General features: G+C 54.4%; 1 protein-coding gene across 4 annotated transcripts in view; it reads left to right on the forward strand.

Annotated features, from left to right (window-relative positions):
- Positions 1 to 25,236, forward strand: part of NAPRT (nicotinate phosphoribosyltransferase) — a 28,023-nt gene extending 2,787 nt beyond the window's left edge. Inside the window, exons 2-14 of one of the 4 annotated variants that reach the window (XM_076053039.1) lie at positions 5,910 to 6,228; positions 8,873 to 9,000; positions 9,137 to 9,219; positions 10,344 to 10,474; positions 10,674 to 10,789; positions 10,928 to 11,121; positions 11,549 to 11,689; positions 14,995 to 15,079; positions 17,256 to 17,336; positions 18,191 to 18,293; positions 19,084 to 19,241; positions 19,659 to 19,766; positions 21,967 to 25,236. In XM_076053039.1, coding sequence (XP_075909154.1) covers positions 6,012 to 6,228; positions 8,873 to 9,000; positions 9,137 to 9,219; positions 10,344 to 10,474; positions 10,674 to 10,789; positions 10,928 to 11,121; positions 11,549 to 11,689; positions 14,995 to 15,079; positions 17,256 to 17,336; positions 18,191 to 18,293; positions 19,084 to 19,241; positions 19,659 to 19,766; positions 21,967 to 22,020 — 1,599 coding nt within the window. In that variant the 5' untranslated portion in view covers positions 5,910 to 6,011 and the 3' untranslated portion in view covers positions 22,021 to 25,236. Of the gene's footprint in view, positions 1 to 5,758; positions 6,229 to 8,872; positions 9,220 to 10,343; positions 10,475 to 10,620; positions 10,790 to 10,927; positions 11,122 to 11,548; positions 11,690 to 14,994; positions 15,080 to 17,255; positions 17,337 to 18,143; positions 18,294 to 19,083; positions 19,242 to 19,658; positions 19,767 to 21,966 lie in introns of those variants that run through there. The other 3 variants (XM_076053037.1, XM_076053038.1, XR_012929824.1) reach the window with 3 other exon arrangements.
- The last annotated feature ends 1,150 nt before the right edge of the window (positions 25,237 to 26,386 follow it).

Consider the following 26,386-nt stretch of genomic DNA (forward strand, 5'->3'; position numbering starts at 1 on the left):
CATTCGCGGGGCCATACACAATGATCAACTTAAAAATTAGCCCGTTAATATTTGGTCAAACCATTTAATTAACTCGCCCCCTAATACGATGGGCTGGAACTGCTTTCTCTTTGGGCGAGGCGTGTGATGATGTTAGCCGGCTATTGACGATGTTGCTGCTACTCGCAATTGCTTTTCCAGGTTTTGCTCTCCTAGATTTATTGAATTTCGTGTCCCGCCTGCGGTTGCCTTGGCAGGGCCAGAGACCCAAATGATTTCGCGGTGCCTTATACGGCCCGCGGGCCGGACGTTCCCCACCCCTGACTGATAAACAGTCGCTGTGGCGTTGTCGGTCTCGAGCGGAGAATGAGATCTCGTGGGTTGCCGTCGGGTTCGTAGCGCTAACCGCTACGCCACCGCTCCCCTCCCCACGTGCTTCGCCCACCACGACAACAAGCATGCCATGCCCTGCCACCCCCCCCACGTGCACTATGCACCGGCCATGCGGCCCACTGGCATATGCAAGCGGTGGCACACAGAGACGCAGTTCCATAGGAACTGCTGCTGATGGTTGTAGCGCGCGGAGAGGCTGGCCTGGCACCGACATTGCCCTGTGATTTTGAGGAAACCGCGCGTGTGTAGTGTGGTGGGGGGGGGGGTACAGGTGGTGCATCAGCCAGTCATCTCAGTCATCTCAGTCAGTCGACCTGTGGCACCTGCTGGGTCTGCCCCGTGACCTCCTGCCAGCGGGCGTTCGACACTGCACGTGGCCTCAAGGTGCACATGGCCTGGCACAAGCGTCGTGGTGACGTCACAGCCGCTTAGTGGCGAATGGCGGTTGTTGTTGTTGTGGGGGAGCGGTGGTGCAGCGGTTAGCGCTGCGCTACAAACCCGGCAAACCGGGTTCGATTCCCGCTCACGGCCAACACCACCAGTGACGATTATCTGAACCAGTGCCGGGCCTGCCCTAGGTCGACTCAGCCTCGAATGAGTACCCGGTGCGATGTGTAGTAAACATTGCCACTGGGAAGACAAAGGCGGTCGGGAGTGGTGCTGGCCACCCACCCCCTCGTGTGCCGTTATAGGTGCTCGCTAACAGCACTTGCCCCTACAGTCTGTCAAGGCTATACGAGGGATCTTTGTCTTTGTCGTATATATAAACACACACGCGCACAATGGGATGTGTTCACGGACGTCTAGTACGTACTGTAATAGGCAAGACCACCTTTAACCACGTGGTAAGGCTTTAATCCAGCAGTGGATCGATGAGGATCAGACACCGGACTCGTGCCCATACGGACGTACAGGCTCAACGCGGAACGCCAATCGGCGCATCGACAGACCCATACATAGACAAGCGTGAATTCAAACATTGCTAAACATAGCACGCGTAGATGCAGAATATGTAGAGGCGCACGTACACACGGATACAAAGACAAAGACCCCCCCCCCTCCCACTGTGTAGCCTCAACACCCCGTTGGGGCAAGTGCTGTTAGCGAGTGGCACCTATCGAGGCCGGCACGGCACACGAGGGGGATGGGATGGCCAGCACCACGCCCCGACCGCCTTTGTCTCCCCGGTGGCGATGTTTACTAACACAACGCACCGGGGAACTCATTTGAGGCTGAGTCGCCCTAGGGGAATCGAACTCAGGTCGCCGGGTTCGTAGCGCTAACCGCTGCGCCACCGCTCCCCACGTTGACAGACGCACCGCGACGCTTGTGCCAGGCTAGGTGCACTTTGAGGAGACACACACACACCGTTGTACGCAGAGATTATACTCACCGGCTTGCCCACGGTAACACCCGGGTCTTTATGCGAGCCTGTGGTGTCCATACGTGAATCTGCGTGGGTGTCTATGTAAGTCTATGGGTCTCTGTGCGAGTCTATGGGTCTCAGTCTTAGTGTACAGTGAGGGAAAAAAAGTATTTGATCCCCTGCTGATTTGTACGTTTGCCCACTGACAAAGAAATGCTCAGTATATAATTTTAATGGTAGGTTTATTTGAACAGTGAGAGACAGAATAACAACAAAAAAAATCCAGAAAAACGCGTGTCAAAAATGTTATAAATTGATTTGCATTTTAATGAGGGAAATAAGTATTTAACCCCTCTGCAAAACATGACTTAGTACTTGATGGCAAAACCCTTGTTGGCAATCACAGAGGTCAGACGTTTCTTGTAGTTGGCCATCAGGTTTGCACACATCTCAGGAGGGATTTTGTCCCACTCCTCTTTGCAGATCTTCTCATTAAGGTTTCGAGGCTGACGTTTGGCAACTCGAACCTTCAGCTCCCTCCACAGATTGTCTATGAGATTAAGGTCTGGAGACTGGCTAGGCCACTCCAGGACCTTAATGTGCTTCTTCTTGATTCACTCCTTTGTTGCCTTGGCCGTGTGTTTTGGGTCAGTGTCATGCTGGAATACCCATCCACGACCCATTTTCAATGCCCTGGCTGAGGGAAGGAGGTTCTCACTCAAGATTTGACGGTACATGACCCCGTCCATCGTCCCTTTGATGCGGATAAGTTGTCCTGTCCCCTTAGCAGAAAAACACCCCCAAAGCATAATGTTTCCACCTCCATGTTTGACGGTGGGGATGGTGTTCTTGGGGTCATAGGCAGCATTCCTCCTCCTCCAAACACGGCGAGTTGAGTTTATGCCAAAGAGCTCCATTTTGGTCTCATCTGACCACAACACTTTCACCCAGTTGTCCTCTGAATCATTCAGATGTTCATTGGCAAATTTCAGACGGGCATGTAAATGTGCTTTCTTGAGCAGGGGGACCTTGCGGGCGCTGCAGGATTTCAGTCCTTCACGGCGTGGTGTGTTACCAATTGTTGTCTTGGTGACTATGGTCCCAGCTGCCTTGAGATCATTGACAAGATCCTCCCGTGTAGTTCTGGGCTGATTCCTCACCGTTCTCATGATCATTGCAACTCCACGAGGTTATATCTTGCATGGAGCCCCAGGCCGAAGGAGATTGACAGTTATTTTGTCTTTCTTCCATTTGCGAATAATCGCACCAACTGTTGTTACCTTCTCACCAAGCTGCTTGGCAATGATCTTGTAGCCCCTTCCAGCCTTGTGTAGGTCTACAATCTTATCCCTGACATCCTTGGAGAGCTCTTTGGTTTTGGCCATGGTGGAGAGTTTGGAATCTAATTGATTGCTTCTGTGGACAGGTGTCTTTTATACAGGTAACAAGCTGAGATTAGGAGCACTCCCTTTAAGATTGTGCTCCTAATCTCAGCTCGTTACCTGTATAAAAGACACTTGGGAGCCAGAAATCTTTCTGATCGAGAGGGGGTCAAATACTTATTTCCCTCATTAAAATGCAAATCAATCTATAACATTTTTGACATGCTTTTTTCTGGATTTTGTTGTTGTTATTCTGTTCAAATAAACCTACCATTAGACTGATCATATATTTGTCAGTGGGCAAACGTACAAAATCAGCAGGGGATCAAATACTTTTTTCCCTCACTTTATGTGTCTCTGTGTGCACGTATGGGTCTCTGTGTGAGTCTATGTGCCTCTCTGTGAGTCTGTGGGTCTTTGTATGAGTCTCTGTGTGAGTCTATGTGCATCTCTGTGAGTCTCTGAGTCTCTGTGTGAGTCTATGGGCCCCTCTGTGAGTCTATGGATCTCTGAGTCTCTGTATGAGTCTATAGGTCTATGTGTGAGTCTATGGGCCTCTCTGAGTCTGTGGGTCTCTGAGTCTCTCTGTGAGTCTATGGACCTCTCTGTGAGTCTATGGGTCTCTGAGGCTCTCTGTGAGTCTATGGACCTCTCTGTGAGTCTATGGGTCTCTGAGTCTCTGTGTGAGTCTATGGACCTCTCTGTGAGTCTATGGGTCTCTGAGTCTCTGTATGAGTCTATGAGCCCATCTGTGAATCTATGGGTCTCTGAGTCTCTGTGTGAGTCTATGGGCCTCTCTGTGAGTCTGTGGGTCCCTGAGTCTCTGTATGAGTCTATAGGTCTATGTGTGAGTCTATGGGCCTCTCTAAGTCTGTGGGTCTCTGAGTCTCTGTGTGAGTTTATGAGCCCATCTGTGAATCTATGGGTCTCTGAGTCTCTGTGTGAGTCTATGTACCTCTCTGTGAGTCTATGGGTCTCTGAGTCTCTGTGTGAGTCTATGGGCCCCTCTGTGAGTCTATGGGTCTCTGAGTCTCTGTGTGAGTCTATGGACCTCTCTGTGAGTCTGTGGGTCTCTGAGTCTCTGTGTGAGTCTATGGATCTCTCTGTGAGTCTATGGGTCTCTGAGTCTCTCTGTGAGTCTATGAACCTCTCTGTGAGTCTGTGGGTCTCTGAGTCTCTGTGTGAGTCTATGGACCTCTCTGTGAGTCTGCGGGTCTCTGAGTCTCTGTGTAAGTCTATGGGCCCCTCTGTGAGTCTATGGGTCTCTGAGTCTCTCTGTGAGTCTATGGACCTCTCTGTGAATCTGTGGGTCTCTGAGCCTCTGTGTGAGTCTATGGAGCTCTCTGAGTCTGCGGGTTTCTGAGTCTCTGTGTGAGTCTATGGTCATTTCTGTAAGTCTATGGACCTCTCTGTGAGTCTGTGGGTCCCTGAGTCTCTGTATGAGTCTATAGGTATATGTGTGAGTCTATGGGCCTCTCTAAGTCTGTGGGTCTCTGAGTCTCTGTGTGAGTTTATGCGCCCATCTGTGAATCTATGGGTCTCTGAGTCTCTGTGTGAGTCTATGAGCCCCTCTGTGAGTCTGTGGGTCTCTGAGTCTCTGTGTGAGTCTATGTACCTCTCTGTGAGTCTATGGGTGTCTGAGTCTCTCTGTGAGTCTGTGGACCTCTCTGTGAGTCTGTGGGTCTCTGAGTCTCTGTGTGAGTCTATGGATCTCTCTGTGAGTCTATGGGTCTCTGAGTCTCTCTGTGAGTCTATGGACCTCTCTGTGAGTCTGTGGGTCTTTGAGTCTCTGTGTGAGTCTATGGACCTCTCTGTGAGTCTGCGGGTCTCTGAGTCTCTGTGCGAGTCTATAGGTCTCTGTTTGAGTCTATAGGCCTCTATATAAGGAAGGCCTAAGAGCAATGAGATTGAGGAGTGAGCTCTTCAGGGAGTTGTCTGTTGCATGGAGGTCGCCACGCAGTTTCTGAGCAGCAGCAGCTGCGGCATTCTGTGAAGTGCGGAGAACCCGGTGGTGATAGGATGATTTTGTGGTTAGTGGTGTGAGTGGTGGTGGTGTGAGCGGTGGTGGTGGTGTGAGTAGTGGTGGTGGTGTAAGTGGTGGAGGTGTGAGCGGTGGTGGATGTGTTAGTGGTAGTGTGTGTGCTGGTGATGTAAGTGGTGGTGGTGTAAGTGGTGGTGGTGTAAGTGGTGGTGGTGTGAGTGGTGGAGGTGTGAGCGGTGGTGGTGGTGTGAGTGATGGTGGTGGAAGTGAGTGGTGGTGTTGGCGGTGGTGGTGTGAGTGGTGTAGGTGGTGGTGGTGTGAGTGATGGTGGTGGAAGTGAGTGGTGGTGTTGGAGGTGGTGGTGTGAGTGGTGGTGGTGGAGGTGTGATTGGTGGTGGTGGTGGTGGTGTGAGTGGTGGAGGTGTGAGAGGTGGTGGAGGTGGTGGTGGTGGTGTGAGTGGTGGAGGTGTGAGCGGTGGTGGTGGTGTGAGTGATGGTGGTGGAAGTGAGTGGTGGTGTTGGCGGTGGTGGTGTGAGTGGTGTAGGTGGTGGTGGTGTGAGTGATGGTGGTGGAAGTGAGTGGTGGTGTTGGAGGTGGTGGTGTGAGTGGTGGAGGTGTGATTGGTGGTGGTGGTGGTGGTGGTGTGAGTGGTGGAGGTGTGAGAGGTGGTGGAGGTGGTGGTGGAGATGGTGGTGCCACCAACAGCGTCCGCCACGTTGACATCTCCTCCACCTTGTCTTCTCAAATCCTTGCAAACCTCCCTCAACCATCACCACCACCACCACCATCATCAACCACACTACACAGAGAGACACTACACCAGCCACCATCATCATCACCACCAACCACCACCATCACCACCACCACCACCTCATCCATCATCACCACCACCACCACCTCCTCCTGCCGATGGCGACTTCGAGGAGGTCCATGATGCCCGGTGCCCTCCTCACGGACTTCTACCAGTTCACCATGGCCTACGCGCTGTGGCGGGCCGGCAGGGCCTGCGCCAGGGCCTGCTTCGAGGCCTCGTTCCGCCGCGCGCCCTTCGGGGGCGGGGGTGCCCTCAGCGCGGGGCTCGCCGACTGCGTGGCCTTCGTCCAGGGCTTCCGCATCGACGCCGAGGGTGAGGAGGGAGACGCACTGTGCGGGCGGACACGCTACGCGGACACGCTGCGCAGAGAGACACGCTACACAGGCACTGCGCAGAGAGACACGCTACACAGACAGACACACTACACAGAGACACTACACAGGCACTACGCAGAGAGACACACTGCGCAGACAGACACACTGCGTAGAGAGACTACACAGACACACTACGCAGAGAGACACTACACAGACACGCTGCACAGAGACACTACACAGACACTACGCAGACACTATGCAAAGAGACACGCTGCACAGAGACACTACACAGACACTGCGCAGACAGACACACTGCGCAGAGAGACACACTACACAGAGACACTACACAGACACTGCGCAGACAGACACACTGCGCAGAGAGACACACTACACAGAGACACTACACAGAGAGACACACTACACAGACACTGCGCAGACAGACACACTGCGCAGAGAGACACACTGCGCAGACACACTGCACAGAGACACTACACAGACACTACGCAGAGAGACACACTACACAGAGACCCACTACACAGAGACACTACACAGACACTACGCAGACAGACACACTGCGCAGACAGACACACTGCGCAGACAGACACACTGCGCAGAGAGACACGCTACACAGAGACACTACACAGACACTATGCAGAGAGACACTACACAGACACTATGCAGAGAGACACTACACAGACACGCTACACAGAGACACTACACAAACACTATGCAGAGAGAGACACTACACAGAGACCCACTACACAGACACTATGCAGAGAGACACTACACAGACACACTGCACAGAGACACTACACAGACACTATGCAGAGAGACACTACACAGACACACTGCACAGAGACACTACACAGACACTGCGCAGACAGACACACTGCGCAGACAGACACACTGCGCAGGGAGATACACTGCGCAGAGAGACACGCTACACAGACAGACACACTACACAGACACGCTACACAGAGACACTACACAGACACTACGCAGAGAGACGCACTGTGCGGGCGGACACGCTACACGGACACACTGCGCAGAGAGACACACTACACAGAGACACTACACAGACACTGCACAGAGAGACACGCTACACAGACACACTACACAGGCACACTGCACAGAGACACTACACAGACACTATGCAGAGAGACACTACACAGACACGCTACACAGACACGCTACACAGAGACACTACACAGACACTATGCAGAGAGGGACACTACACAGAGACCCACTACACAGACACTATGCAGAGAGACACTACACAGGCACACTGCACAGAGACACAACACAGACACTACGCAGAGAGACACTACACAGGCACACTGCACAGAGACACTACACAGACACTACGCAAAAAGACACACTGCGCAGACAGACACATCAAAATGTGCAACTTTAAATAAATATAGACAACACGTTCTACTTAATTAAATAGACTTTTAATAAATGTTTTCTCCTACAACATCAGAGTGCAGCGCCACATTAAATACGCACTACAATGACAATAGTTTTAAGCGATTTGAAGCATGTTTTATTTTTTGGGGGGGGAGGGGGCAGAGCTTTGTGACGTCATATTTGAGGGGGGTCCTGACTTTTTGTGACGCCGTGTGACGATGGGGGGGCGGGGTCAAAAATGACGTCATTTATGGACGGCCCCTGTGGGATGCGAGAGTCATCTGCGTGACGCACCTTAAGAAATAAAGAGCGAAGGCAATAAGTTGTCCGAGAGTGACGACGCGTCGACACGGGAGCATTCATCATTCACACGTCGATAAAAACGTAGCACTGCTAAACACAAAGATCCCCCGTGCAGCCTGTAACAGACTGTTGGGGCAAGTGCTGTTAGCTAGCAGCAGCGCCTATGAAGGCCGGCACGGCACACGAGGTGGTGGGTGACCAACACCACGCCGGGCCGCCTTTGTCTCCCCCAGTGGCGATGTTTACACGTCACACCGGGTGCTCATTTGAGGCTGAGTCGACTTAGGGGAGGCCTAGGTGAGTCTAACACTGCGCTGTGTGTGTGTGAGTGGGTGGGTTGAGTCTAACACTGTGGTGTGTGTGAGTGAGTGGGTGGGTTGAGTCTAACACTGCGGTGTGTGTGTGTGAGTGGGTGGGTTGAGTCTATCACTGCGCTGTGTGTGGGTGAGTGGGTGGGTTGAGTCTATCACTGCGCTGTGTATGGGTGAGTGGGTGGGTTGAGTCTATCACTGTGCTGTGTGTGGGTGACTGGGTGGGTTGAGTCTAACACTGCGCTGTGGGTGAGTGGGTGGGTTGAGTCTATCACTGCGCTGTGTATGGGTGAGTGGGTGGGTTGAGTCTATCACTGTGCTGTGTGTGGGTGACTGGGTGGGTTGAGTCTAACACTGCGCTGTGGGTGAGTGGGTGGGTTGAGTCTAACACTGTGATGAGTGTGAGTGGGTGGGTTGAGTCTAACACTGCGCTGTGTGTGTGTGACTGGGTGGGTTGAGTCTAACACTGCGCTGTGTGTGTGTGAGTGGCTGGGTTGAGTCTATCACTGCGCTGTGTGTGGGTGACTGGGTGGGTTGAGTCTATCACTGCGCTGTGTGTGGGTGAGTGCAGGCCAACATGTTGCACCTTTATCTCTGTCCCCCGCGCGCTGTCCGCAGACATCGACTTCCTGCGCGCTCACCTCCCCGATTACGTATCCGACGAGTTCTACGCGTTCCTGTCCGGGCTGGACGCGTCCGATGTGGTTCTGCACGCCCTGCAAGAAGGGACCGTCGCCTTTCCGCAGGTGTGGCCGCCGCCGGCGGGGTCCTCCGCCCCCCCCGCCACGCACCCCCGACGAACGCGGTTGGCTACGTACGGTGCGAAAGAAGTCCGACTTGCATGCACGCGCGTGCGTGCGCGCGCGCGTGTCGGGCTGACAGGTTCCCCTGCTGCGCGTGGACGGCCCCCTGTGTTTGCTGCAACTCCTGGAGACTCCGCTGCTCAACTTCATCAACTACGCCAGGTAACCGCCGCAGCCGCCGGCGCCGGCGCCCCAGGGCGATCCCCCCCTCTCCATTTGAACCGCCTCGCCGGCGTGAACTTCGCAAGGCAAACGTCGGCTCACGGGCACGCGCTGGGAATTCAAACGACCGGTTTTGACCGTCACGCGACGGCCGTCGGAAGTGCCGCCCCCTCTGCTGCGCACGTGCACCAGAGTGTCGCTTGCAGAAGCAGAAGCTGAAGGGATCTCAGCGGTAGCTCTGTTATATCCCACTTCCACGAGCCATTCTGTGCAGACCAGAGCGTCGCTTGAAGTAGGAGGTGTGGCAGATGTAGCTCTCCGATACCCACTTCCACGAGCCGTTCTGTGCGGACCAAAGCGTCACTCGAGGAAGGCGGTATCTCGGATGTAGCTCTCTGATCTCCACTTCCATCAATGGACCAACGTAAAATAATAATACAAAATGTAGTTTATGGTTTGGGTCACAAGGTCACAGCGGCACCGCCGGAGGGGAGTGCCGTTGATCGTCGTTGCTGACGGTAATTTGTCGAGCGGGGATCCTGACCGAGTGCTAAACTAAAACTAAACATTTTTTATTTTATTTTACCAGGTGAGGCCCACTGAGCAACATAGCTTAATTTCAGAAGTGACCTAGCCACAAATGATAGCTCAACAAATTGGCTTATCATCACGTGGAGGGAAAAAAGGAATTCACAACCACGTGGAGAGAGACACGCAAACTCCAAATATACAGGAGGCGTCAGGGTCGGGATCGAATCCTCGACCTCCTGCACACCAGACGAGGTAGTTAACATTTCACCACGGGATGAACATGCAAACTCCAAATATACAGGAGGCGTCAGGGTCAGGATCGAACCCACGACCTCCTGCATACCAGGCGAGGTAGTTAACATCTCACCATGGGGTGAACATGCAAACTCCAAATATACAGGGGGCGTCAGGGTTAGGATCGAACCCACGACCTCCTGCACACCAGGCGAGGTAGTTAACATCTCACCACGGGGTGAACATGCAAACTCCAAATATACAGGAGGCGTCAGGGTCAGGATCGAACCCACGACCTCCTGCACACCAGGCGAGGTAGTTAACATCTCGCCACCGTGGCCCGCCCCCCGTCTGCGCAGCCTGGTGGCCACAAACGCGGCACGCTTCCGCCTGGCCGCCGGCAGCCGCGTGGAGCTCATGGAGCTGGGCCTCAGGAGGGCCCAGGGCCCGAATGGGGCCCTCTCCGCCTCGCGCTACGCCTACCTGGGAGGTGAGACACGGGGGGGCGTGGGGGGGCCGGTTTGGGTGGGCGGCAGTTAGGTCAAGGCCATTTCCTAGTGGCTTCGCTGCTGCACGTGGCTGCCCGCAGGTTACGTAGTTTTTAGTAAGTTGTCCTTCCCGCGCACCTCCGGTTAGCACGCTCGTCGACGCACGGCGCGGAAGAAGTTCCTGGTGTCCGCGTGCGCAAGGGTTCGACGCGACGAGCAACGTCCTGGCGGCCCAGGTCCACGGCGTGCCGCTCGCGGGGACGCAGGCTCACTCCTACATCACGGCCTTCAGCGGCCTCCACGACCTCACCACCCGGGTAACCACGTAGCCGCACGTCGCCGCCAACGTCATCGTCGGCACTGCCTTGGTCGACGCCGTCACGGCCACCCCCCGCCTGCCCGCCCCCCCCCCCCCCCCCCACCGCCGTCTCCCCTTTGCTCCCCGCCTCTCCCAGGAGCTGGCTGTGCCGGACGGGGGGCCGACGGTGGACCTGTTGGCGCTGTCCCTGGAGTGGCGTCCGCGCGTCTGCTCGTTGCTGGGCCGCGCCGAGCGCGACGCCCGCGACGGGGAGCTCGCCGCGTTCGTCTCGTACGCCCAGGCCTTCCCGCGCAGGCTGCTGCTGCTGGTCGACACCTACAGCGTGCACGGGTAACGCCGCCGCACGCCCGTCACACCACACGAAACCCCGGCGCCACCCGGGTTTCGATACCCGACGCCGGCGACGGTCGTTGAGAACCGGCTCACGGGTCCTCCTACCTACCTACCTACCTCGCCCCGCCTAGATCGACTCGGCCCCAAACGAGCACCTGGTTTGCGGTGCGTGGGAAACATCGCCACCGGGGGGACGAGCGGCGGCCCGGGCGCGGTGCTGCTGGCCGCCCGCTCGTGTGCCGCAGTGCCGGCCTTCGTAGCCGCCGCCGCTGCTGCCTCTGCTGCCTCTGCTGCCTCTGCTGCCGCTGCCGCCGCTGCTGCCACCGCCACCGCCGCTGCTGCTGTTCGCCAACAGCGCTCGCCCCTACGGTCCGCCGAGGCTACACGGGGGGGGGAACTTTGTCTTTGTGTGCGCGCGTCACAGCAGCGGCACGGTGAACTTCTGCGCCGTGGCGCTGGCGCTGGCGACGCTGGGGCTGCGGGCCGTGGGCGTGAGGCTCGACAGCGGGGACCTCGCGCGACAATCGCTGGAGGTGCGGGCGGCCTTCCGCTGCTGCGCCCAGAGGTGAGGCGGCGCCGCTGCGAGGGGCCCAGGACGGCGGCGTCACACGCCGTCACGTGCTGCGTGACGGCACGTGATGTCGTCACGCCGTGCGCTGCGTGACGGCGATGCCGCCGCAACGCCTCCCAGCCAGCTGAGAGGTGTTGCGGAATTTTTGCCCCGGGGCGGTGATGCCGGCCATGGTTGGTGGCAGTGGCGGTGGCGATGGTGGTGGCGGTGGCGGCGGCGGTGATGACGGTGGCGGCGATGGTGGTGGTGGTGGTGGCGGCGGTGGTGATGGTGGTGGTGGCGACGGTGACGACGGCGGCGGCGATGGTGGCGACGGTGGCTATACTGCTGCTGCACGTGGCATGTCTGCCTATGACCCAGCACCGTGGAGGCAGCAGCAGCAGCTAGGGTTGGTGGATCACCGCACAGATGTTGCGGAACTCCCCTGGGCGTCGAGGAGGAGCCGTACCCTGGCTCTGCCAGGAGAAGGCGGAAATAGCAACAATGAGGACTCCATTCTAGATTTAAAGCTTTCGTGACTGCTAGGATCCATACTCTTTGGTTCTATTGGGTAAAGTCACGTAGGTGAAAATAAAATAACAAAAAAATTAACAAAAAATCACGACGTTTCGGCCACAACACAAGCGGCCTTCATCAGGTGAAGGGACGAGACTGTCTGGAGGACAGCGCTGGAGTGGAAGAAGCCACGCTCAGATCACGACCTTTAAGCTGTGTGAGAAGAAAAAGGCCAAGTGCCACTCCAGCGCTGTCCTCCAAACAGTCTCGTCCCTTCACCTGATGAAGGCCGCTTGTGTTGTGTCCGAAACGTCGTGATTTTTTGTTAATTTTTTTTGTTATTTTATTTTCACCTACGTGACTTTACCCAATACAACCAAAGAGTAATGAGGACTCCACCTGTTCCGTCCGCATGAGATCGAGTGTTTCCCCCTCGCTCGCATGTCGTGGGTTCTCTCCGGGCGCTCCGGTTTCCTCCCACACGTGTAAACCGCTCATCATTGATAAGCCGATGAGACCTTCGAACATAAAGGATCGTAGAACTTGGGCAATTGTTGGTGGTGCCGTCTGTTCACTGCGTGGCTGCTGCTGCTGCCTTCCCGCTCCGCGTCTGGCTAACCATCGAGCAAAAACGGTGGTCACCGCATAAATACGTTGCCCATAGACTCAACACTGCACCATAGACTCAACACTGCCTATAGACTAACACTGCCCATAGACTCGACACTGCCCATAGACTCAACACTGCACATAGACTAACACTGCCCATAGACTCAACACTGCCCATAGACTCAACACTACACCATAGACTCAACACTGCCCATAGACTCAACACTGCCCATAGACTAACACTGCCCATAGACTCGACACTATCCCATAGACTCAACACTGCCCATAGACTCAACACTACACCATAGACTCAACACTGCCCATAGACTCAACACTGCCCATAGACTCAACACTGCACCATAGACTCAACACTGCACAATAGACTCAACACTGCCCATAGACTCAACACTACCCATAGACTCAACACTGCCTATAGACTAACACTGCCCATAGACTCGACACTGCCCATAGACTCAACACTGCACATAGACTCAACACTGCCTATAGACTAACACTGCCCATAGACTCGACACTATCCCATAGACTCAACACTGCCCATAGACTTAACGCTACCCATAGACTCAACACTGCACCTCTGATCAGCGCGGTTGGCTACGTACAACAGAGACACGTGTGCGTGTGTGTGTGTGGGGGTCCTCCTCCTGGAGCCTCTGCGTCTCTCTACGAGAGCGATGAGCGGATACCGTGCGGCGGCGGTGGTGGTGCCGCAGAGTTACGAGTCGACATTGTTGTTGTTATCGTTGTTGTTGTTATTGTTGTTATTGTTGTTATTATTGTTATTATTGTTGTCACTGTCGTTCTCTTCGTCGTTATCATCGTCGTCGTTACCGTTGCTGCTATCGTCGTTATCGTTATCATCGTCGTCGTTATCGTCGTCGTCGTTACCGTTGCCACTATCGTCGTTATCGTCGTTACCATTGCTGCTATCGTCGTCGTTATCGTCGTCGTCGTCGTTATCGTCGTCGTTATCATCATCGTCGTTATCGTCGTCGTTACCGCTATTGTCGTTATCATCGTCGTCGTTATCATTGATGTCGTCGTTATCATCGTCGTTACCATTACTGCTATCGTCGTCATCATCGTCGTCGTTATGGTCGTTGTCGTTATCATCGTCGTCGCTATGGTTGTTATCATTATGATCGTCGTCGTTATCATCGTCGTCGTTACCGTTACCGCTATCATCGTCGTCGTTATCATCGTCGTCATTATGGTCGTTGTCGTTATCATCGTCGTCGTTATGGTTGTTATCATTATGATCGTCGTCATTATCGTCGTCGTTAAGGTTGTTGTCGTTAAGATCGTCGTCGTTATCGTCGTCGTTACCGCTATCGTCGTCGTCGTTATCATCGTCGTCGTTATGGTTGTCGTTATGGTTGTCGTCGTTATCGTCGTCGTCGTTATGGTTGTTGTCGTTAAGATCGTCGTCGTTATCGTCGTCGTTATGGTTGTCGTCGTTATCGTCGTCGTTACCGTTACTGCTATCGTCGTCGTCATTATCATCGTCGTCATTATGGTTGTCGTTATGGTTGTCGTCATTATCGTCGTCGTCGTTAAGGTTGTTGTCGTTAAGATCGTCGTCGTTATCGTCGTCGTTACCGCTATCGTCGTCGTCGTTATCATCGTCGTCGTTATGGTTGTCGTTATGGTTGTCGTCGTTATCGTCGTCGTCGTTATGGTTGTCGTCGTTATCGTCGTCGTCGTTATGGTTGTTGTCGTTAAGATCGTCGTCGTTATCGTCGTCGTTATGGTTGTCGTCGTTATCGTCGTCGTTACCGTTACTGCTATCGTCGTCGTCATTATCATCGTCGTCATTATGGTTGTCGTTATGGTTGTCGTCATTATCGTCGTCGTCGTTATGGTTGTTGTCGTTAAGATCGTCGTCGTTAAGATCGTCGTCGTTAAGATCGTCGTCGTTATGGTCGTCGTCGTTATCGTCGTCGTCGTTATGGTTGTTGTCGTTAAGATCGTCGTCGTTAAGATCGTCGTCGTCATCGTCGTCGTTATGGTCGTCGTCGTTATCGTCGTCGTTATCGTCGTCGTCATCGTCGTCGTTATGGTTGTCGTCGTTAAGATTGCCGTCGTTATCGTCGTCGTTATCGTCGTCGTTATCGTAGTCGTCATCGTCGTCGTTGCCGTTGTCCCTATTGCCCGATCGTCTCCCTCCCCCGTGGCAGCTTTGAGCTGCCGTGGTTCTCGGAGTTGAAGATCGTCGCGAGCAACGACGTCAACGAAGAGAAGATCCTCGCCTACAACAAGCAGGTGGGGGCGGGCGGGGGGGGGGGGGGGCTGCACAGTTAATCGATTTCAAATCGAAATCGCTATTTGAAACGATGCGATTAGCAAGTCGCAAAGGCCGAGATTATTTTTTGCGATTTCAAAAGTCCTATGACTTTCTTATTGGAATTGTTTTATTATTTTATTGTTGTAACTTTACTTATTTAACTTAACAATTGCTCTGTGTTTGATTGTTCTATTTCAATTAAAACATTTTGGAAGCAATTAATATATTTTTAAGTTCCCATCCTAGCATTAGAATATATAGAGCAGTTCATGTGTTGATGGCATCGTGTGGTAGTAATGCGCCATCACGTCTTTTAAATCTATCGCACAGTGAAAATTGAACCGAAACTTGACTTTAAAAAAATGTCAGAAAAAAATCCCAATTTGATATTTTCCCCAAATCGTTCAGCCCTAGGTGGGGGGGGCCGGGCGGCCCACCGGCCTGGCACGCAAAGCCACCCCCGGCGTTCTGCTCCGGGTTACGGTCACAGCCTGCCGTCACGGCGTGCTTCCCGGTGTCGCCAGTTTCGCCGGACTCGGCCGAGTCCGCCGTAGCCTCGCGTTAGGCCCGGGCTGGGATCACGCTGCGTAGGAGTCTCTCGCGACCAGTGTCATCCATAGTACACAGGGTCGTTTTTGGGTTAGATCGCGTAAATATATAAATGTGTCGTTAAACCCGCCACCACCCGACGCAGCCAACTAGTGGGGTTAGTCACGTAAACAGAACGTGCCAAATTGTCACGAGTACAGCAAGCACCGGTTCGTGTTGTAGAGCCAAGTCACAAGATTTACAAATCTGGCTGTCGTCTGATGAAGCTCGTTGGAATTACTGGCGAAACGTCGTTACTCAGATTGTAAATGTTGTGGCTTGGCTCTCCAACACACCAGTGTGCTGTACTAGTACAGTATACACGACACTATACACTATACTACTATACACTATACACTACACTTTACACTACTATACACTACACTATACACTACACTATACTATATACTACACTACACTATACACTGCACTATACACTGCACTATACACTACACTACTATACAGTACACTATACACTACACTATACACTACTATACACTACACTACTATACACTACACTTTACACTACACTACTATACACTACACTATACACTACACTACTATACACTACACTTTACACTACTATACACTACACTATACACTACACTATATACTACACTATACACTGCACTATACACTATACTACTATACAGTACACTATACACTACACTATGCACTACTATACATTACACTATACACTACACTACTATACACTACAGTATACACTACGCTATACACTACTATACACTACACTATACACTACACTACTATACACTACACTACTATACACTACACTATACACTACACTATACACTACTATACACTACACTATACACTACACTATACACTACACTATACACTACACTACTATACACTACACTACACACTAGTGCTGTACTTGTGACGAATTGTCCACGTTCTGTTCACGTGACACAACCCTTCCTAGTTGGCTGTGTCGGGTGGTGGCGGCTTTCACGATGCAGTGATATATTTACGCGACCCAACCCAACCAAAAACGACTTGTATTACGTACCGATGTGTGTTCAACTCTTTTTTGCGCGCCGTACGTACGTGCACAGCAACGCCGTCGCATCGCGTTTCGTGTGGCCGAATCCGAGCTCTGAGAATCACCGCGTCGGCACGCAACAAGAACATTCCCCTCCTGCGGCAGGGCAACAAGTGCTGCCCTTCTGTGTGTGGACCACCTAATGGCTGACGTAGAGACCCACGTGACCCGGGGGCGGCGTGGGATCACGTGACCCGCGAATCTGTGAATGGACGGCGAGGAGGGCGACGTGGGATCACGTGGGATCACGTGACCCCACGGTGTCGCTCTGGTGACAACAGCAGCCACAGTGGCGACCGCTTTTCATGTCCCATCGATGACGGTGATGGTGGTGGACCGCATCTGCTGTGGCAACGGCCACCGGATATTGAGATGCGGCTGCAGTGAACGGCGGACCCCGTGTGTGTGTGTGACGTGTGTGTGTGACGTGTGTGTGTGACGTATGTGTGACGTGTGTGTGACGTGTGTGTGTGTGACGTGTGTGTGTGACGTGTGGGCAGGGCCACGCCATCGACTGCTTCGGCGTGGGCACCGCACTGGTGACCTGTGAGAGGCAGCCGTCCCTCGGGTGCATTTACAAGGTACCCTCGCCACCCTCGCCACCCTCGCCACCCTCTACACCCTCTACACCCTCACCACCCTCGCCACCCTCTCCACCCTCGCCACCCTCTCTACCCTCGCCCTCATCGCCATCCTCGCTCCCCTCACCCCCCTGGCCAATCTCGCTGCAGTGGTGGCAGGGTGGTGGTGGTGATAGTGGTGGCAGGGTGGTGGTGGTGGCAGAGTGGTGGTGGTGCAGTGGTGGTGATGGTGGTGGTGGTGCAGTGGTGGCAGAGTGGTGGTGGTGGTGCAGTGGTGGCAGGGTGGTGGTGGTGGTGGCAGGGTGGTGGTGGCAGAGTGGTGGTGGTGGTGCAGTGGTGGTGATGGTGGTGGTGGTGCAGTGGTGGCAGAGTGGTGGTGGTGGTGCAGTGGTGGCAGGGTGGTGGTGGTGGTGGCAGGGTGGTGGTGGTGCAGTGGTGGTGGCACTCGCCATGCCTCACAGTAAGAACACTCTGGGTTCGAGTCCCTCTGTCCTGCAGAATGCGTTTCAGTGATTGTGAGTATGAGAGTGTTGGAGGGGAGCGGTGGTGTCGCGGTTAGCGCACCGCGCTACGAAGCCGGCGACCCGAGTTCGATTCCCGCTCACGGCCAACACCGGTGACGGATTATCTGAACCGGTCCCGGGCCTCTTCTTGGTCGACTCAGCCCTCAAATGAGTACCCGGTGCAGTGTGTAAACATCGCCACTGGAGAGACAAAGGCGGCCGGGCGCGGTGCTGGCCACCCACCCCCTCGTGTGTCGTGCCGGCCTTCATAGGTGCTGCTCGCTAACAGCACTTGCCCCTACAGTCTGTTAAGGCTACACGGGGGACCTTTGTCTTTGTGCCGCTGGTGAGCTGGTGGAGCTGGACGGGGTGCCGCGGTGCAAACTGACTGAGGACGAGGAGAAGACGACGCTGCCGGGACGCAAGGCTCCGTACCGGCTGTACGGGGACGACGGTGCCTACACCCGCACCATGCACCCACACCCTACACCCACACCCTACACCCGCACCATACACCCGCACCCTGCACCCGCACCCTACACCCGCACCCTACACCCGCACCATACACCCGCACCCTGCATCCGTACCATACACCCGCACCTTACACCCGCACCCTACACCCGCACCATACACCCGCACCTTACACCCGCACCTTGCACCCGCACCCTGCATCCGCACCCTACACCCGCACCCTGCACCCGCACCATACACCCGCACCCTACACCCGCACCCTGCATCCGTACCATACACCCGCACCTTACACCCGCACCCTACACCCGCACCATACACCCGCACCTTACACCCGCACCCTACACCCGCACCATACACCCGCACCTTGCACCCGCACCATACACCCGCACCCTGCACCCGCACCATACACCCGCACCATACACCCGCACCCTGCATCCGTACCATACACCCGCACCTTACACCCGCACCCTGCACCCGCACCTTACACCCGCACCCTGCACCCGCACCCTGCACCCGCACCCTACACCCGCACCTACATCTGGTCCCTCTGTACGACAGCGAGGAGCGAATTCTGTGCGGTGGTGGTGCAGTTACGAGTTGTCATCATCACCATTTTCTTCACGAGAATGATGCTAACTTCCCCTACCTCCATCCCTACCCCATCCCTACCCCCATCCCTACCCCTACCCCCATCCCTACCCCTACCCCCATCCCTACCCCTACCCCATCCCTACCCCTACCCCATCGCTCCCCCGGCCCCTTGCCCCCCCTAGGCCGTGCGGTGCTGGACGTGCTGCTGGGGGTGGAGGAGCTGGCGCCCCGCGCGGGGCAGCTGCTGCCCTGCCGCCTCCTGAGACCGCTCGGGGAGCAGTCGCTGGTGCGGCCGTCGCGCGTCGCCCCGCTGCACACGACGTTCTGGGACCGGGGCCGGGTGAGTAATGGGGGCTCGGGAGGGGGGGGGGGAGGTTACGAGGCGCTGCGGCATCGTGAGCTGGGGGGTCTCCGTGCGAGTACTCCGTTGTGAGTTGTTGCGGTGTCCATGCGAGTCTCTCTCGTGAGTCGTCGCGTTATCAGTAGAGTTGATGTAAAAAGTGCTTAGCTCCAGCCACTTGCTATTGTCGCAAGGAACATTCCAGAAGGCCGCAGAGGACGCATCTGCTAAGCGCGCGACGCAGCGAGCGTCTTTGTTCGACAGCCAGCCGAAACCCGGCGTGACGATGGTTTGCACTCATGAACCATCGTCACGCGACGAGGTCAGAGGGGCCATTGTGGTTAATTCGTGGCGAGCACTTTGTGTGTGTAGCGTGTAATGAGCGCGCCCGCGCGACCTTAACAAATGTTCCCCCAGGTTTGCTCTCCGTTACTTCCACTGAAGGAGCTCAGGGCGATGTCCGCGGCCTCGTTGGGGGAGCTGGGAGCTGAGCACAAGGACCTGGAGGCCCCGACGCCGTACCCGGTACGCGGCGGCCAGCGACAAGCAGCGCCGGCATCGATGTAACGGGTCGGAGTGGATGAACAGCGCGCCTGGAGTTGAGGGAGGCTATCCTCGTCTTTGTGAGAGCCTGGTGGGGAAGGCGATTCGGGGGGATCTTTGTCTCTGAGGGGCTGAGTGTGTGAGAGGCTGGGTGAGTGGGGCAGTGAGTGGCTGGCCAGGTGGGTGAGTGGCTGGGTGGTTGAGCGAGTTTGTGGATGGGTGTGTGAGTGGCTGGCCAGGTGGGTGAGTGGCTGGGTGGTTGAGCGAGTTTGTGGATGGGTGTGTGAGTGGCTGGCCAGGTGGGTGAGTGGCTGGGTGGTTGAGCGAGTTTGTGGATGGGTGTGTGAGTGGCTGGCCAGGTGGGTGAGTGGCTGGTTGGGTGGATGAGTGAGTGGCTGGGTGTGTGAATGGCTGGCCAGGTGGGTGAATGGCTGGCCAGGTGGGTGAATGGCTGGCCAGGTGGGTGAGTGGCTGGCTGGGTGGTTGAGTGAGTGAGTGGCTGGGTGGTTGAGTGAGTGAGGTGGCTGGGTGTGTGAATGGCTGGCCAGGTGGGTGAGTGGCTGCCTGGGTGAGTAAGTGGCTGGGTGTGTGAATGGCTGGCCGGCCAGGTAGGTGAGTGGCTCGTTGGGTGGATGAGTGAGTGGCTAGGTGTGTGAATGGCTGTCCAGGTGGTTGAGTGGCTGGGTGGTTGAGTGAGTGAGTGGCTGGGTGTGTGAGTGGCTGGCCAGGTGGGTGAGTGGCTGGGTGGTTGAGTGAGTGAGTGGCTGGCCAGGTGTGTGAGTGGCTGGGTGGATGAGTGAGTGGTTGGGTGTGTGAATGGCTGGCCAGGTGGATGAGTGAGTGGCTGGGTATGTGAGTGGCTGGCCAGGTGGGTGAGTGGCTGGGTGGTTGAGTGAGTGAGTGGCTGGGTGTGTGAGTGGCTGGACAGGTGGGTGAGTGGCTGGCTGGGTGGAGGAGTGATTGAGTGGCTGGGTGTGTGAGTGGCTGGCCTACGAGAACTAAAGGTCCTACGAAAAAATGGGATCAGGTTTTTGTTGAGTTGAACACGTAGACTTTCGCGACCAATATTATTCATAATAAATGTTTTTTGGTTAGATCGCGTTATTTATAAATGTGTCCCATCCCTCCACCACCCGACACGGCCAATAAACCAGCAGGTTGACATCATCATTTAACCCAGGTATAGGGCTTCACTATTCTGGCAAATCGCCCGATGATGCTGGATGTAATTAACCAGCGAAACGTCGTACTCAAAAATTGTACATGTTGTGGATTCACTCGTCAACACACCAGTGGGCTAAATTAGTGAACTATTTTGTCTTTTGTCAACGCGACACTTTTTTTACCGATTGGCCGTGTCGGGTGGTGGAGGGTTGCGACACATTTGTAAATAACGCGATCTAACCCAAAAAACCTTTATTATTCAGGTTTTTCTTCGTTTGTTTGTATGATGAATTTTTGCGCTTAAACGAAGGCAAAGCAATATGGCGCTCGCCATGCCGTCGTCCTTTCAGAACATTGAATGCGATATCGATGAACGTGAACGTCATCCGACATGATAGTCCGGAATGATGTCACGGGCCACGTGGAAGGAAGTCGCAGGCCACGTGGAAGGAAGTCATGGGCTTGGAGCAACGCATTCACGGCCCGTGTCTAGCCCCATAGGCCGAAAGTTGGCCACCTCCGATTTAAGTAGTCGGAGTGACACATTGCTGAAGACAGCTTTCGCTTCTAATATGTTTTTTATTTCTCAATAATTTCAAATTAAATCTGCTTATCTGCGATACACAGCGCGCTCCCATCGAATGAGGGCACAGGCTAAGTAACAAACGTGTCAGTCGCGACAAGCGGATTGACGGCAGCGGTAGTAACGCGGGCAGCAGCAGCAGCAGCGGCACCATCTGTCGAAAGCAATCACAGAAGGCCTACGAAACAGAAGTGCCTATAATAACCTTAATGACCCCCAGTCCCCCCCAACACCCCCCCCCAACTACCCCCCCAACCCCCCCCCCCAAACTCCCTCCTCAATCACCTCAACCCCTCCAACCCCCCCCCCCCCCACGGCCCCCTCCTGCGTGCGAGGACCCCCCTCCCACCTCGCGTCCGGCAACGTTCATTCATCCAATGCCCCCCTCTCCACCCTCTCTCCACCCCCCCTCTCCACTCCCCTCTCCACCGCCAGGTGGCCGTGAGCGAGAAGATCTGGGCCTTGCTGGAGGAGATGAGAAGGCCGTAAATCCGTAGCGTGATGGCCGACGTCATCGTCGTCGTCAGCCATGATCAATCCACTGCTGGAATGGGTGGTTTGCGAGCGGGCCGACACCCCTCTCGCTCCATCTCTTCCCGCGGCAGGGATTGGCAAAACTGCGGCTCCGGATCCACGCACGCGCAGGCGTGTGTGTGTCCGTACGCTGTTGAACTTCTTTCGCACCGCACGTAGCCAGCCTCGCTAATCGAAGGTGCGGCTCTCTTAAGGTCGCTGCAGTGGCCAGGAGATGTTAACTACCTGGCCTGGTGTGCAGGAGGTCGTGGGTTCGATCCCGAACCCTGACGCCTGCTGCTGTATATTTGGAGTTTCCGTGTCTCTCTCTCTCTCATCATCATCACGGTGGCTAGGAGATGTTAACTACCTCGCCTGGTGTACAGGAGATCGTGGGTTCGATCCCGACCCTGACGCCTGCTGCTGTATTTTTGGAGTTTGTGTGTCTCTCTTCCTCTCTCACCGTGGTCGCGTGGATTTTTCGTCCGGATCCTCCGGTTTTTCCCTCCACATCCAGAATCAAGGTGCCTTTTAGAGTATGTGGCCGCTGATGTAGTTCCACACGATGATGATGATGATAAGCCACTTCGTTGAGCTGTCATTTGTGATGGCCAGGTCGCTCCTGAAGAAGAGCGACACAGCTCCAGGGAGCCTTACTTGGTAAAGTAAAAAAAAGAGTTTAGCACAAGGACTGCTCAGTGACTTTATACACATGCATTGGCGGTTCAATCTTGATTTGAAGCTTTTGTGACTGCAGGAATCCACACTCTTAGGTTCTTTCGGTAAAAGTCACGTGGGTAGAAAAATAAAATAAATCGCGACGTTTCGATCGCAACACAAGCAATCGTCACCAGGTGGGACAACCACAGCAAGAAACAAACTGCTGAAGTAGGCGAGAGAGCTGCCGTGGCACGAGGTTATATAGTAGGCCTCGGCGGTGGGGGGAGGGGGCGGGGCAGAGAGGGGGCGGGGCAGAGAGGGGGCGGGGCAGAGAGTGAGACCCCGCAGCAGCACCCGAGTCACTGGGGGGAGGGGGGAAGAGGGGGCGGGGCAGAGAGTGAGACCCCGCAGCAGAGAGAGAGAGACACAGAGAGAGAGACACAGAGAGAGAGAGAGAGACAGAGAGAGAGACACAGAGAGAGACAGGGCGTAGACAGAGACAGAGAGAGACACAGAGAGAGACACAGAGAGAGAGACACACAGAGAGAGACAGGGTGTAGACAGAGACAGAGAGAGACAGAGACAGAGAGAGACACAGAGAGAGAGACAGAGAGAGAGACAGGGCGTAGACAGAGAGACAGAGAGAGACACAGAGAGAGACAGAGAGAGACACAGAGAGAGAGACACAGAGAGAGAGACACACACACAGAGAGAGACACAGAGAGAGACACAGAGAGGGAGACAAGGAGTCGGAACTAACAGCTGACATAGGCAGGTAGGATGGAAACGTCACAGTCAATTAAGACTTGGTTAATAACGTCCTTCCAATGATTGCTCAGTTTGTACCCATAATCTCGGTTGAAGTTGTGTTTTTATATCTGGATGGCTTCATGAACAAATCTCTGATGATAGCCGGTGGGTTTGCAGAGTACCTCCGTCTTGGAAATGTCAATTTCAGGCGTGTGCCCACTGCGCTAAAAGAATGATCAGCAACGGCAGAGGTATTATTACCCATACGGATGCTTATCTGAAACCGGATTCCCACCACCATCCATCACAATAATTCTCTCATCAAGACTCTGTACCATAGAGCCCAATGCATATCCGACCAGGAACACATAGGCAGTGAACTCAAGCACGTACACCAAGCTCTTAAGGCTCATGGTTACTCCGACTATACAATCCGCAAAGCTATCACTCAAACCATGAAGGACACTCTTGAGGAGCCTTTCAAACCCATCACTTTACCCAATATTGCGGGGATCACAAAAAAAGATCTCGAAAATCTTGAATAAACACAAGATTCAGGTCCGTTTCAACACATTACATAAAATCCGTGATCTGGTTCCGTCTGTAAAAGATGTGATTCCGGACATACAGTACCCTGGTGTCTACAAACTAAGTTGCCTCTGTGGTAGTAGTTACATTGGAGAAACCAAACGCCATGTCTCGGACCGCATTCGTGAACACAAAGCAGACCTTAAACACGGTAGGACCAACACCTCGGCCGTTGCAGATCATTGTTATAATTCAGTAGGCTCACATGACATTGACTTTTCCAAGACAGGTTATTTGTAAGCCATCTGGCTACCATGAGAGATTCGTTCATGAGGCTATCCACATATACAAGCACAGAGACAATTTCAACCGAGAAGATGGATTCTGGCTTAGCAATCATTGGAAAGATTTGATTAACCATTTCAGGTCTTAATTGATTGTTCACACTTACAGTGGCTTTCAGACAACATACATTAATTTTTCGTCTCCCCCCTCCTCTTTTCAGAACATAGATGGACTAGTCCTTCTAAATAAACTGCCAAATCGCTGCGCGTGGTGCTGACGTTTTTTAATAAATAAATCGTTTAAAAATAAATAAATGCAAACCGACACACCTGATGACAACCGTTTGTGTTATGGTCGAAACGTCGTGAGAATTTTTATTGTTTTATATATTTTATTATTTTATTGTTTTCCCTTCAACGTGACTTTACCGAAAGAGCTAAGAATATTATTGGTCCTGTCGTGTTTCAGATCTGCCTTGTGTTCGCGGACGCGGTCCGAGACATGTCGTTTCGTTTTCCCAATGCAACTGCTGCCGCAACCACAACTCGGTTTGTAGACACCAAGGTATTGCATATCAGGAATCACATCCTTTACAGATGGGGTCAAATCACGGATTGTGTGTACCGTGTTGAAACGAACCTGGATCTTGCGTTTGTGCCCCCCACTTTCTGCCCCGCCCCCTCCCCCCCCTTCTCTCCCTCCCCCTTCTCTCCCCCCCCCCTCTCTCTCCCCCCTACCGCCGAGGCCTCGATAACCTCGTGCCACGGCAGACCTCGCGCCTACTTCAGCAGTGTTTTTCTTGCTGTGGTTGTCCCACCTGATGACGATTGCTTGTGTTGTGATATAAATGTCGTGATCTATAAATTTTCTACCTACGTGACTTAACCGAAAGAACCAAATTGTGTGCATTGGCGGCTCTGGAAATGACCTTTTTTTTACGAATAAAAAAAATTGGTTACCGACCGCTGACCCCAAGGTGGATGGATTCCTTCTTTGCGTGGTTTAGATGCCATCACCTCTGTGTGTGTGTAGGTGTGTGTGTGGGGAGCGGTGGTGCAGCGGTTAACGCTGCGCTACGAACCTGGCGACCCAAGTTCGATTCCCGCTCACGGCCAACACCAGTGGTGACGACTATCTGAACCGGTACCTGGGCCTCCCCTAGGTCGACTCAGCCTCATGAGTACCTGGTGCGGTGTGTAAACATCGCACACTGGGGAGAAAAAGGCGGCCGGGCGTGGTGCTGCTGGCCACCCACCCCATCACCCTCGCGTGCCGGCCTTTGTAGGTGCTGCTCGCGAACAGCACTTGCTCCAACAGTCTGTTCAGGCTACACGGGGGATCTTTGTCTTTGTTACGTGTGTACGGTGGCAGTGACTGTCCGATCAAAAGTCGATTCTTAACGATTCTCGTCGATTAATCACGTGACCGCCGGGGGGGGGGGGTCATGACCCACGATTTACCTCCCCGTACGCGGCCCTGCCCATCATGGATGAAGACGGAAGGATGGAGGAAGAGGGAGGGAGGGATGAAGAGATGGAGGAAGAGGGAGGGATGGTTGAAGGGACGGCTGGAGGGAGAGCTGGAGGGAGAGTCGGAGGGAGGGTTATCGGAGGATTACATTCCATATTGACGAAGCATTGGCGATTATCGATCAAAGGGACACTTTGCTTGAAGACCACCACGTCCAGCGATCCTCTCTTACGGTCAGCGGACACCGGGAAGATGGCCATGGCACGCCTGGCACAACGTCCGCCCCGCTCCGGAATGACGGCGAACCAAAGGCGAAACGGAGCTTGAAGGTCTTTATTGGCGGGCGGGCGAGCGGTCCCCCCATAGTCCACGGGGGGGGGGGTGGAGGCGAGAACTTGACCACGGATCCGTCGCGTGGACCGAGTGGCTCAACTCGAGAGTTGTAACTTTGAAAAACGGAACGGGATCACAACAATTGGTAATTCGTACACAAGCGGGGAGGCGGGGGCGGGGGGGGAGATAAACCGGGACTCTCGCACGCACGACGCGGTACGGCGATAGCCCCCCATTCACGTATCTCCCCCCCCCCCCGCCCGCCAGCGCTCATTGTTTCGCTGTCGCTTCGTTCATCGCACCGCCACCCGATTTG

The sequence above is a fragment of the Petromyzon marinus genome, chromosome 59 (assembly GCF_048934315.1).
Source record: "Petromyzon marinus isolate PM22_M1 ecotype Great Lakes invasive population chromosome 59, UKy_Petmar_22M1.pri1.0, whole genome shotgun sequence".
In the NCBI taxonomy this organism is placed as follows: Eukaryota; Metazoa; Chordata; class Hyperoartia; order Petromyzontiformes; family Petromyzontidae; genus Petromyzon; species Petromyzon marinus.